Source organism: Diadema setosum, chromosome 1 (assembly GCF_964275005.1).
Source record: "Diadema setosum chromosome 1, eeDiaSeto1, whole genome shotgun sequence".
NCBI classification, from domain to species: Eukaryota; Metazoa; Echinodermata; class Echinoidea; order Diadematoida; family Diadematidae; genus Diadema; species Diadema setosum.
The window spans coordinates 35,531,107-35,545,481 of record NC_092685.1 but is presented as its reverse complement, the minus strand read 5'-3'; the positions used below and the strand labels follow the sequence as shown (position 1 = coordinate 35,545,481).

Sequence of the window (14,375 nt, the reverse complement as noted above, 5' to 3'; positions counted from 1 at the left end):
GCCCGATATGAGAAAATATTGTCTTCAGTTATATAACAGAAAAGAGATCAGTATAGAGGACGCTGAAGTTCGATGAACACAACTGCACTAAAAAAAAGAAAAAAATGCTGTCCGTCGACAGACTATTAAAGGGACATTCCAGACGATTTATATAATTAACATCATGTAGTACATAAACAGATAGTACTATGTATAGATTTTCGGAATTTATTGTGGTCCCTGAGAAGATAAATTAACATAGTGTACTTAAAACCCCCAAACGTAATACACTGAAAAAGGATGATGACAAAGAAGGCTTACATATTCCAGTAATGTATCTAGCAATGAATTTCCATTACGATACCAGTTGCTCAGCAAGTCCACCTGGGTAGAGTTTACGCATGCTTTCTTCTTTTGTTCTGCTTCCTTGAGCATCCGATCATGCACTCTATCTGAAGCTGTTATGTCCTCATCCTCGTTCATTGCCATTCTTTAATCAATTTTGAAAAAAAAAAATCTTACTCCTCATCCCAAACACTACATCATATAGGATTTAAATTCTGAAACTCTGTACCCAGTGTAACCAACCTGCGGGTTTTTCAATTGCAAAAGTGTGATAGTCATCCGCAAGTCTTCTTTAAATATTTCGACGATATTGTAGTCTCATTATGAGCAATTTCTTCACGAACACTACTATTTGTTGCTTCTGACGAAGATTCTGAATATAGGATAGAAAGCATTAGGCCCCTTCTGAGTCCGAATACCACAATACGTACATTATACATGTAGTATCGCTATATCATTCCCCTCCACCTAAGGCAGGATGAATATTTCTAAGGTCTTCAGGGTAGCATATTCAGTCTTGCGACTGCCATATAAGGTCTTGCCATTATCATTATCATCGTGTTGCCGTAGCGTTGCCACATGCGCATTTATAAACCTGTGCCGAGAGGTACATGGTGGGTAACAACATCTTGTCCAAGGATGTGAGCACTTGACGGGATTTGAACTCAAAGGTCAAGAGTCTTATCCACTATGCCACATACTTCAGTTGTCTCTGAAATCACCATCAATGTGCGATTCAATATGAATTTTTTACGTTTGCTGGAAATTCCACTAATAAATGAATTTAAACCTGAGAGGAGGAATGAAATGTTTCTCTCCTAAAGTCAACTGAAATGAATTACACAAGGATTATTAAGATTAGCAGAGAAAAAACAAAACAAAACACGATATTTTAGGGAGCAATTAAATTATAATTACCAGAAAAGGAAAATTACTATTTTATCTATACTATTTAAAGACCATGATACAGTGTTGAAAACGTAAGCGGAGTGGTGATCATTGAAGATCATATCAAATAAAGCTTTGAAACAACGCCTTGAACAAACCTAAGCTGGATGATTATCGGTACACCAGCTGGCGACGTGATAGCTTTCTCACTGTACAAAATAAACACAGTTCAGCACGATGGTTTTCCCCGGTGTGGTTCTAACCGTGCAGAATGTTGTCTTCGGGTGTTTGTCACACCTAACGACATGTAAAGGCACCTTGGGATAACGTGAAGTACGATTATACTCCTAGATGATAGCACGTTGTCTAGAAGATATCAATGTCATCGACACCAAGCCTCGCCTTTAATCAAGGCGCTCTTGCCTACTCGCCCTGCTCAAGGCTTCTTAGGCATGGAGCGTCAGGTCTGATGTTGACCCGAGAGGCGTCGCAGGTTCAACACAGCAGGATCTAATTGTGCCCTGGACGACGGGCAGATGGCGTACGTGGGGCCGAGGGCACGACATACCATCCTGCTTACTCTTTTTTGTTTTGGGTGTCGTGATCACAGGATTATAGGACGTGTCCTACAATGCTCGCCTGAATGATCGATATAAAGCAAGCAGTGAGTCGGCATTCGGACAAGCTCGGTTATTGCAGGGAGGTGGAAAGACCTCCCTGGTTATTGCAAATATTATTTGATGACAAGTCGTCCATTCCGCCTTTCTTCAACTTATTGCTGCGTTTACACCCGACTGTCGGTTCAAGGCCTACATGGTATTCCTGTCACTGTAATGTTCCTCCAGTGACATTAAATCCCCTTTTCCCCCTTTGATCCTATGTACGATGCCGCCACTAAGAAAAAAATATTTGAAGTATATTCCAAACTGGACCCGTCGCACAAATACGAGACAATATATCTATGTCTCATTACTCAATGACCAGCCACTATCAAAGGAAGATAAGTTTTTTTTTTTTTTTATGATGGTCAGTACTTTTCGCCACCAATGCTTATAAAAGATGAACGGCACATAATGGTATACAGCTAGGGGGTGCGCAAATTACTGAAACTGCACAAAGATTGATCAAATGAAAATGAAAATCTCTCGACTGGGCGCGTCTGGTCACTAATCTGACACAAGACAACTATATTTGAAGATTACATCGTATCAATTCTATATGATAAAATCTGCTTTTCATGAAGGAGGGTACCGTTTCAAACATTTTTACAACAGAAGGCTACAAGTTTATCTCGTCTTCTCGGTAGCACTTTAAAGCTTCCGTCCATGCTTTGTAAACGAGTGAAAACGTACCCTGTACCCTGAAACTTGGAGGCGGCATAGCCATTTCCACAGTCAGTCTGTCTACGTTAATATATGTATAGACTTAATTGTATACGGTGTCTTGTGTTCGAGGATATAACTTTAATGTCATAGCGTTTATCGGTGCCTTACTAATCTAATGCTTTTCAAAAATTGTTTTGCATGCGATGTACAATGTTGTTGCGGCACCTTTACTGATTTTCTCCAAGTTTGTAATTGAATATATATATCACGAAATTATAAATCAAAAATATTTAACAAAGCGAAACTATATAGCTAGATGAAGCAATGTCTATTGCGATAAGTGTGGTGTCTATAGCATATGCCGAGGTCTTGTCTTCTTTTAACAGTGCTACAATACAATGTCTTTGCTGCTGGGTTAATGAAGATGTAATATAAGGTACGGTACCAACAAAAAGGAGGCTGTGATTGGATAAAAAAGTTTTTCAAAGGTGATACTGGGACAATTGTTAGGTAATGGAATGAGGTTATTTTGAAATCAAAATCAGAATGCCTTGGACTTATACTGATGATAACAGGGCCGGCGGAAGGGGGGGGGGGGAGTCTCGGCCCCCTCACTTTTTTGTTTTCGCACAATACATAGGAATACATAGGGTGCAACCACTTTGCCCCACCCCCCCCCCCCCATAATTGCACCCCGCACTCTTTTTTTTTTTTACCCCGGAAGTGGGAACAGAAACAAAATATAATGAATATGATTAAGCTTTTGCCGACTGCAAGTTGTACTAGAGCAATTTTTTGTAAGCCGATGAAACATTGAAGTGTTTTTGTTTTGTTTGTTTGTTTGTTTGGTTGGTTGTTTTGTTTTGTTTTGTTTTTTTGTTTGTTTGTTTTTTTGCTTGTCAGCTGAAGAAACACGGAATTGTTAGCTGATGAAACCCGGAAGTGGCATCAGAAATATAAACTGGGCCTCCCCCCTTTTAAAAACGACAGTGACCAACATCGAAGAATGTCAAGGTAAACTCTAACTATACACAGCCCAGTCGCTGTACATGGTACGTCCTGTACCATGTACAGCGACTGGGCTGTGTATAGTTAGGTAAACTCATACCTTGGGTTTGGGCAATACAATCTGGATGCTAAATCTATCTGTGCTGCGTGAGATGTCAAGTTTGAAAGAGATCTATGGATTGACAGAGGCATGTAACATTCGCAGCTTGAAATGCTCCTTGTCTGCTTGCTATATTCTGATTATTTTGTTGTTTAGCTGGTAAGTATTGATATATCGTGTAGTGTAGTATGTACAATTATTACGTATCATCATCTAACCATTTTCTGATTATAATCGTTATATTTACGACATCGCGGCATATCTAATGAACACCAATAAAACCGAATGAAGTTTTATGTTTTTGTTAGAGATATCAGTCAACGCTGGCTCTTACTACACTTGTTCAATGATGACATGATATCAATTCCTCACACAGAAATTAGTGGAATTAAACAAGAAGAAAATTCTAAACCAGACACCAAATTAAAATGCTAATTTTCACAATAGTTAACATGTACATGAGGTTATGATTTAACACTTACGGGCACGAGGTCATTGTATGGGCCTAAACGACTAAAACTACAGAGAATCATCTGTAACTGATGAGCAACTCATTTTGATGGGTTCAAAAGATTAATATCCCCCTGCTGATACCTTCCTCCTTGTGTTGATACAAATTATTCATACGTATTTTCGCAAAAGTGTTGACACGGCAAGGAAGTATTATAACACATTTTGAAAGTGCATTGCCCTGAATAGCTTACAGCTGGTATTGCACAACGAGACAAGACCACTATCACACTGTACATCTCTCATACACAGTCTACAAATTGACCATTGCACTGATATGATATGGGGAAGTGGTTACAGTATATTCACATGATGTCTTGTGTGTTTACTCACAACATATCAACTCAAAATTCTATCCTGTTTCAGAATACAGTGTACAGAGTGCTTTAAATTTCGAAGAAAAAAAAAACAACTTACCCGTATATGACATACCAAGGGAAAATATATATTTTCCGCGAACGCAGTGAAACAAGAAGCAACAAGAAATTTCATTTCATTTCATTTCATTTCATTTCATTTCATTTCATTTCAAATAACTGAACACAAAGGGCTAAATCAGAAATGATGTAGCACACTCATGACATATTGAATGTCAGTAAGCCTTGAAATATGACATTCTGTTGGCAGAATGATTTGTAAATAGTATAAAATAGATATCTAATTTGGTGACATTCATGGCGGGTGTGTTTTTCAGTACTTTGTTGTTGTTGTTGTTAATGTTGTTGCCTTTTGTTGTTGTTTTGTGCTTGATAACACTAAATTTGGTGCCTTTCCAAAACAATCATTCATTAATGAATTCAGTAGTTCCCTTCAGTTCTTTTTTTTTTTACTGTATACACTCTAAAATATTATACATTGTATAAGATAACCATATGGCTGTGTTCGCAGAAGACTATAGTTTCTCAGATGTCAGAAAAATCGATTTTTATACAGATGATAATTATGAAGAACACAATAAGGAAGCAAATCAACACCAGCAACGTCATGATCACGAGACTTATGACATACATATTGAAATCTGTAGAAGTGTCCTGTCTTGGAATAGTATGCCACGCCATACTGTATTGACAGCAAGCTTGAGTAAGCATAATATGGATAATGAAACTCTGATGAAAATCGGATATCAAAGAGGAACGTTTCACATGCCTTGACAAAGCAGTAATGGCGGTCTAAACATGTGCACATTGCTAACTAAATGGAATGATTACTATCATCGCCAAATAACTATAGTCTCCATACAGACGGGCACAAACATTTTTCTGAACATGGACCTACTACACACGGACTAGTAACGAAGGTCTTTCTTTGATCCCATCATCACCGCCGCCACCCGATTATGTGTATCTTACCAAGGAGGTTCAAGAGAATGACGGAGTCACAACTGTCTCATTTCCTTTGCTAGGTGTTCGATGCCGCCACTCAAAAATATTTGAAGCATGTGCCAAACAGGATCTGCCACGCAGATAGGAAGACAATAGACTCGTGTCTCATTGCATAATCACCAGCCACTTTCTCAGAAGATATTTCTTTATGATGGTAATTACTTTTCGCTATCCCGTTGTATAAAAGGTAGGTTGTACTGACACGAGGACGCGCGAATAGAAATTGGGCAAAAACTACTGAAATAAAGATGAAAATTACTCGACTGGGCATACCCGGGCACTAATCTGATATGTCTATCAATAAAGAATTATACTTGAAGATTATTCCATATTAGTTTCATTTGTGGAAATTAAGGGGAAAAGTGATAAAACCAGCTTTCAAGGATGGTACAGTTTTAAACATTTTCACATGATACAGCTCTGATTTACACTTTTGCACAACTTTCTGGACGGGATTGACTTTTGTTTTACATGCTTTATCATTAAGTGAAATTTCATTTCATTTAATAAATAAATAAGTGAAATATGGCCAACATTATAATAACGTTCAAAATGAATCTTCAGATTGCTCAGCAAGACGGCGGCGTCGAACATTGATCATCAAAGGCACAAGTGCACCTGTGGAATTCTTTTGTACATCAATAGAAATCTGACAACTATTTGAGTAATTACAGCCAGTTGGAACTCCAACTCTTAAACCTCCTTGATCTTACTTAGCATATTCAGGTGCTTGGATAATGACGATTGTGGCATTGTGTATCGACACTGACGAAAGAACCATTTCCCTCATTGCGGCCTTATTTTGCTGAGGTGCCTTTTTCAGATTTAACTGCATTTGAATAAACACCGATGAAAGGGAGCAGCAAAACCGAAAGCACGACAGTATTCCTAACACAAAATTGAAAATCACTAAGTGTACACTTGTGGACAAGTATGTAACATGGCTTAGTTAATAATAGGACATATGTATATAAAGATCATCTATCTACGGTTAATGTCCATGTTAACTCTGGAACAATGTGCGAAAATGGGGAAAATTAGATTATAAATCACAACCAACCTGCCAAAATAATTGCTTTCTCTTGTAAAGTACGCGCATTTCGCAAATGAAATTACTTGAGCGAAAATTTCTCAATGTACATTACAACTGCACATGCATTTTTCTTGATTTAAGAGAGTAATTAGGTTCTGCGCATGTAGTCTTTAGATTTCTCAAAGCTCTGTCTTGTTTTTATCTAGGCTGGCTGTCGGCGGTAATAAGATCAAAGCAGGAAAGCATGTTTAAAATGCTTTTGTGCCACTTCTGACAGGAACAGGTGCATGAAGTACTTAACGAGCGATGAACGTCCATGTGTAGTAGGTCCATGCTCTGAATAATGCTTATCTAAGATTAAATCCAGACTTCTTGACCTGCATTCTATTTGACAACTGTCAAACTTATTGTTGTAAACATTTGGTAGTTATGTAGTTATGTAGGGTAGAGTTTGTACAAAGATACGGGTTCAGTGAGAATCGATGTTCATGGCACCTACTCACATGCCAGTGAGATCGGATCATTCCAAGGAAGTTTGAGAAACGGAGTAACAACAGTCTCATTCCCTTTGATCCCATGTTTCATGCCGCCACTCAGAATTATTTGAAGTATGTGCTAAACTGGAGCTGGCCCACAAATAGGAAGACAACTGATTCATGTGTTATTGCATCATGACTAGTCACTTTCAAAGGAAGATATGTCTTTATGATGGTAATTACTTTTCGCCATCCCTTCTTACAAAATCAAGCGATACAGGTACAGACACGGGGATGTGAGAATAAAAATTGTTCAAAAATTGATGAAATAAAAATCAAAATAACTCGAATTTACATGACTTAACACTAATCTAACATATAAATGAATTAAGAACTAAATTATACCATTTCAGTTTCATTTGTCGGAAGTGATCGGAAAAATGATAAAATCGGCTTTGTAGTGAGGGTAGTTTCAAATATATTCACGACATACAGCTCAGGTTTACACTTTTGCACATAATCCTGGACGGGATTTACTTTTGTTTTATATGCTTTATAATTAAGTAAACATTCATTCTATTAAACAAATAAACAAACAGAATATAGCCAATATCAAGTTAGAGTTTAAAATGAATCTTCAGATTGCTCAAAAAGACGGCGGCATGGAACCCCGGTCATCAAAGGCACAAGAGCACCTGTAGAATTCTTTTGTGCATCAGTAGAAAAAATGATAGCTGTTTGAATATTACAGCCAGTTGGAACTTCATCTCTTAAACCTCCATGATCATTCCAGACTCACGGGTCTGTTAGCGTCCCTCTCAGTTTCACTTGGTTGCATCCTATTATAAGTAAATTATCCTGTTCATAAATATCGATGTTACTCCTTTGATTCGTGGTTGCGACGTACCTACTCCGAGCATGTATCAAGATGCATGTCTTGCATGCCAGTGCTAGGACAATCCTGAGCAGTGAGTAATGTGTTTTTGAACACGTTTTGAATATGATCAGTCCATGAAAAGTTCGTGTGTGGTCATTAAAGGATGAGGATTGCTTCGAAAAGCAAAGTTTCGGCGCCAGTCAGTTAGTTTCATCTTAACATAATTAATTAGGCCTACGCTATATGTAAATTTGTGAATCTCGATGAAAATCGGAACTTCCGCGTACGATCTCAAACTGCAGTATGCCGGTGGATGTCTACCACCGTTACGTTGGACTCGTTCTTGACACTGTGGACATTGAATACAACACGGACTCGAACTCGCTGACATAATTGTTATCGATACATCATAGGAGAAGAAAACGTATGGAATCCCAGTCTCCTTCGCCTTGAAACCATACTTGGTGCCACTACTAAAATATTTCAAATAGACTAGATCTATGTGCCATAACATGGCGTCCGAGTCGACGAAAATGTCGTTCAGATGCAATGTATGATACAAAATACAACCTATGTTCTCACAGACCTCGAAAACTTAACAACATAATTTTTGCCTGTGGGCAATATGCTTGACCTTTGAACAACGGAGGTTTCCGAGTGGATACTCCAGGGAGAAATTACAATCATGTGAAACTATATGTGTCTTCGCAACAGAAAATTAATCATTAAGGATAGTCTGGTTATTGAAGACTACACAAGGGGAATCCCCGTCAGTACATCGAGCCTACCACTGATTTTGTGCCACGTACATTCATTCATTAAGCTCATCTATTGAGCTGCTAGAGTGGACAACTGGGCGGCAAATACAGTCAAATCGATTCTCCGTTTTGTTAGTATCTGCCGAGAATAATATTGCCATGCCCTCTCAAACACGCGCTATTGAACAGTAACAAAAATTACACAAAAATGAAAGCAGTTACAGTTAAAACACTATGCCTTCCCCGGAAGTCACAAGTTTGAATGAAAAAGGCAACTTTTTTTTTTCTCTCTCTCTCCCTCTCTCTTACCGGTTCCTGGAGCAACGAGGTTGAGGAGGCAGCACACAACAGCTACGGGAGTTGGCATACATGGTACTGCTGCGCGAAAAGAGCCATGCTTTTCCCTCACGCTGATTATCACATCTTTGGTGCTGCTGGACATGCCTCGGTGGTAGGTGGGATTCGTATCTTTAATCGTTACCCTGTGAGTCTTTTTGGCACCATTATTTCCCTCAACCGAGCTCTGCTTTTCTACAGAGTGGGTGGTACTGCTGCTTGTACCGGCCTCGCTCGGCCCGGCTTCATTGAGATCTTCGTATACCGTCAGAGAGGCACATGCCCCAGCTGCTGCGGCGGCTGCGGCCATGGCTTCGGAGCTGCTGATACCGTAAGCTACTCCTGACGTGAGTGTGCTGATAAGAGAATCTCCGAAATATCCACGCAAAATAAGTCTCCGTTATTACTCTTCTTCGAGCAAGTTTGTGTGCTGTATTTCGGGAGTGTCGCCAGCACAGATAATCGTGATCGGCATAAGCAACACTATCATTGAAGGGGCACTGTCATGAAAAGTTATTCACGCGTTTCACGCTATAAAAAGAGACCGTTTCACAAAACGCCCATAATATCCGGGTGATGTGTCAACAATGCCCGGTAGTAATTTCCTGGGTTGCGCCGTTGTAGGCCGACGGAATTGAATAGCAAGGAAAGTTGCAGCGAAAAAAAAAAATGTTGCGTGAGTTACAACATACAGCTAAATAGTAATAAATGCAGTCACAACACAACATTCACATTATGTTTTGCTCCTTGTGACTCCAACAGCAAGACTGAAGTTTACCAGGGCGCTGTAGCTGTGCAGAGTTCGCGTACGTGCGGGAAAGACACTTGTATTGCGGAGATGCGATCGCTCTTTTTTCTCCCTCCGATTGTCAACAAAGGACTCATGGGGCAGCTTTTCCCACTTAGCCCACTAGTAGTATACGACCACAAAATAACCGGCCGGCGTAATTGGTCTTAAAATATCATAGGAGCTTAGGACAATATGTCATGTAACCTATCATGTAACCCCCCCCCCCCCACACACACACACACTTAAACACACATTTATACATTGTCATAGTAGATACAAGAATAAATAAATTACTAGGCTTCTCATTTCTAGATAACGTAATCCGTTATACCCTTTTCTCTTTTCATGTTTAATACGTTGATTGAGCCTCTAGTAATCTATCTTGGAGGGCCTATCAGTAACGTCAGTTATAGGATTAATGGAGCACATGGACATCGTTACTCTTAAACTTTAATTTGAAGAGATTGTTATCAAGCAAACAGCTAAAAGACGTATTTCTGACTGTCACGTTTGAATGTGAAATAATCCTATTCCCTCTATGAGAAGCAAAATTCGAGGATGCACCAGCAACGTTCTGATTATACATCTGATATCTATCAGATGTATAATCAGAACGTTGCTGGTGCATCCTCGAATTTTGCTTCTCATAGAGGGAATAGGATTATTTCACATTCAAACGTGACAGTCAGAAATACGTCTTTTAGCTGTTTGCTTGATAACAATCTCTTCAAATTAAAGTTTAAGAGTAACGATGTTCATGCCAAGTCCTGTCTTTTGATATCTAACATTCATATGCTGGTAGGCTCCAGAGGATCATCTCAATTCTGTTGTCCTGTTCATCTGAGCATGCATGTAATACCAGCAACCATAGTGGTTGGCACATAAATTATGTGTACACGTTTCGCATCTGAATACACCATACTTTGTGATATTATGAGATGCAATGGATTGTATTCCTGCAGCGTATATTCCACACAACGTAAGCTGCATACAACTACATGTATAATGAATGCGTCGTTTGATAATATATGTTCTTGAAGTACGAAACCCTGCTCATGTTCGAACAACCATTATATTGTACGGAATAACCCAATACATGTTGTAATGCAATATGATTTTTCGAAGTGATTGGCGAGTTACCTTCACGTGTCAACAAGCAACAATACGGTTTGTTGACACGGCTCCACCCAATTGCAAACTGTTCGAAACCGATCGTGCGCGCCCTTCTAGTTTTTCCTCTCTCATGTCTACATGTCTCTATCATTGTCAGTGTGCAGATGTGTATTAGGAATCGAACGTCTGATCAGGGTTAAAGGACGTTGTATTTTTGTATATAGCCCTCTTTAAGTCCTCCGGGTTTTGAATATGGGCAATATACTCACAGTCACACTTTTGCAATAGGATGTGCCAAATTTCAGCTGCCTTTATTTCATTAAGCCATGCATGCTGGCAACTTACATAATTCATGTACTTATTTCTTTCTTCGTGGTATACATGTGCAGCTGTATGGTTTATTTAATGCAGTATATGATGTATGAGATCTATCAAATAAAATAGGCCGACTCCACGACGTCACGCTAGTCAATCATACGTAATAACATTTTGTAGCAAGATCAGGAGCGCATCACATTCCACTCAAACCGAGCATTAATTGCTGTCATACCATTAGGTCTGCGTGGGAACATTGTGATAAAAAACAAAACAAAACAAAAACAAAAACCCAACCCTCTCCTCCCCCCCCCCCCAAAAAAAAAAAAAAAACACCTTCGTGCGTCCAGTCTCTTTTCACCGAATAAAAGGCGATACATAATTTAAAGTATACAAGCAAAAAGTAGAATTACAAGCTATAATGTATAATACATAGTATTTGCGTAAAGTAAAAAAAAAAATGTATGTATCTTCGTTATCAATGCCTCCAAATCAGTATGAATAAACCCAAAACAACAAAAAAAGAATGATAATAATCTATAAATTGACAAAACTATGTACACAGACATTCATGGCGAAACGTATAGCACTGCATTCACGCCAGATGATTATGTCTTTTCAAGTTTGCTTCATCAAATGAAAACTAGCCCCTGCTCCATGCTGAATCGCGGGATATTTCATAATGCGTCTTAGCTGGACCCGTGCTACTTACGTTCTACTTCCGTGTGACCTGAGTGTCAGGCGCATGGGTGGCGAATGAGGGGTGACAACTCGGTGAAGGAATCCCTCTGAAGGAATGCGAAGTCCCACAGAATGTCATTATCTTGGCTGCATGATACGGGGACTGCGAAGTGCCTGCGTTACAGCTGCGAAGTACCTGCATGCATGGGAGTTGCCTGCGAGGTGCTGCCGCTAAGGGCCTCCTACTGGCGTTCTGCGTGGACCTCTGCGGGAAATCCCCGCGACTCACCCGGAAAAAAAAGTTTTGGTCGTGCTCAAAACTTGGCTGCGGGTAAATCGGACTTGCGCGCGCACCTCCGGGCAACTACGGGCGAGATATGCGCAAGGTACTGTCAGGTGTGGACCAACTGCTGGGAGGTCCGGGTAGCAAATTTTTTTCCCCGCTAGTCAACCCTCAAGGCTTCCCCAGACACGGTGTGACAAGGCCTTGAGCATGCTCAAAACTCGTTCCGGGTGAGTCGCGGGGGGTTGCCCGCAGAAGAACACGCAGACCACCAGTAGGAGGCCCTTAGCGGCAGCATCTCGAAGGCAACTCCCACGCAGGTACTTCGCAGCTGTAACGCAGGTACCCGTATGTCGCTCGTAGCTGAAAATGGATAGGTTTCAATCCTCTCACGCAGGTCACACGGAATACACGCAAGTAGCAGGTAGATAGCTCGCGTCTAGCAGTAAGACGCAAGTACGGAACTCGCCAACGTCCTTGTCCGCCCGCAGAATTCTCCTGCGTGCTGGAAAATCCCTACTAGCAACAAGCCTGCGTAGCTTACCTGGAAAGATGTCTTAGGGTGCGTTCGAGCGCTCTCCTAAAGTGAACTGTACCGTACCGTACCGCGCCAGGGGAGCGTTCGAACGCTCCTAAAGTGTACCGTACCGTACTGTACCGAGCCAAAAGTGGATCACTTCCCGATGTGCTCCAAGGGTGCGTTCGAGCGCTCTCCTAAAGTGAACTGTACCGTACCGTACCGCGCCAGGGGAGCGTTCGAACGCTCCTAAAGTGTACCGTACCGTACTGTACCGAGCCAAAAGTGGACCACTTCCCGATGTGCTCCAAAAGCGTACCAAAGCGTACCAAAAGTTCGTTGTAAAGCATGCGCGTATTATGCGCATACGTCACAATGCAAAAACATCATTCTCTTTGTTCGGGACAGCTGTAAGTAGGTCAAGCGCAAGATGAATGACCTTCTTGCTACAAACAAGCGTGACCTTTTCTAAAAATAACTCGAGAGGTACGCTTTCTCAACAGAGCATTCGAACGCTCCCAAACTAGCACAGTACGGTACGGTACGCTTTAGTTCAGTTCGCTTTGTTTCGCTTTAGAGCGTTCGAACGCACCCCATAAAAGCGTACCAAATCGTACCAAAAGTTCGTTGTAAAGCATGCGCGTATCATGCGCATACGTCACAACGCAAAAACATAATTCTCTTTGTTCGGGACAGCTGTAAGTAGGTCAAGCGCAAGGTGAATGACCTTCTTGCTACAAACAAGCGTGACCTTTTCTAGAAATAACTCGAGAGGTACGCTTTCTCAACAGAGCATTCGAACGCTCCCAAACTGGCACAGTACGGTACGGTACGCTTTAGTTCAGTTCGCTTTGGTTCGCTTTAGAGCGTTCGAACGCACCCTTAGTTGCTGACTGTCAACGCACAAATGCACAAACAAACAATATGTGTTTCGGGATATTCCCCTTTGATCAAGGGCACAAAATAGAAGATCAGCAATTAGGTAATGAGTATCAAAATATGAAAAAACAAACAAACCGCGCACACTCATACTTGCATGAACCTCTCTATAGATGATGATGAAACAGCATTTGTATGGCGCCATTTATCTGTAGAAACATTCAAAGGCGCCCAGCTCCCAAAAAGTGTCACCATCATTCACAAAGTTGCCGGAAAAGATAAGTTTTCAGTGCAGACTTGAATGTATTGAGGCTGCTGCAGTTCCGAAGCTGGACTGGTACAGAGTTCCACAGACGTGGTGCAACAGTGGAGAAGGCTCTAGATGTAAAATTTCTTGCATCAGTTTTTATGTTTCCCAATTGTTTTCCGATATAGAACAAGGTTTAAACATGCAGTCTTCAAATGTGTATGCAATATTTGAGACACTGTAAGTTATTTGAGAAGAGGATGATTCATTTTAAAATAAACACATTCATATAGTTGCATATAATAACACGTACCATTCACAATGACGGTTTTATCTCCATCTCAGTATTCCTTCATTCTTACTGGAACGGACATGAAATGAATCGCATCTTACCTACACAACCGCCACCAGAATGACCGTTATAATGACGCCTTTTCTCAGTCATCTCAGTCTTAGACATGACAGTTGGTCCTACTTCTTCTGTACACAGCCCATCTTTCCTCGGTTGTCAGTTCCCATGAAGATTATGATAA

At 40.5% G+C, this 14,375-nt stretch overlaps 1 protein-coding gene across 1 annotated transcript in view; it reads right to left on the bottom strand.

The window, feature by feature from the left end:
• The window catches only part of LOC140233064 (protein stum homolog), a 79,419-nt gene extending 70,092 nt beyond the window's left edge, over positions 1–9,327 (bottom strand). The window contains exon 1 of the mRNA XM_072313215.1: positions 8,991–9,327. Coding sequence (XP_072169316.1) covers positions 8,991–9,327 — 337 coding nt within the window. The remainder of the gene's footprint in view (positions 1–8,990) is intronic.
• Positions 9,328–14,375: the final 5,048 nt, after the last annotated feature.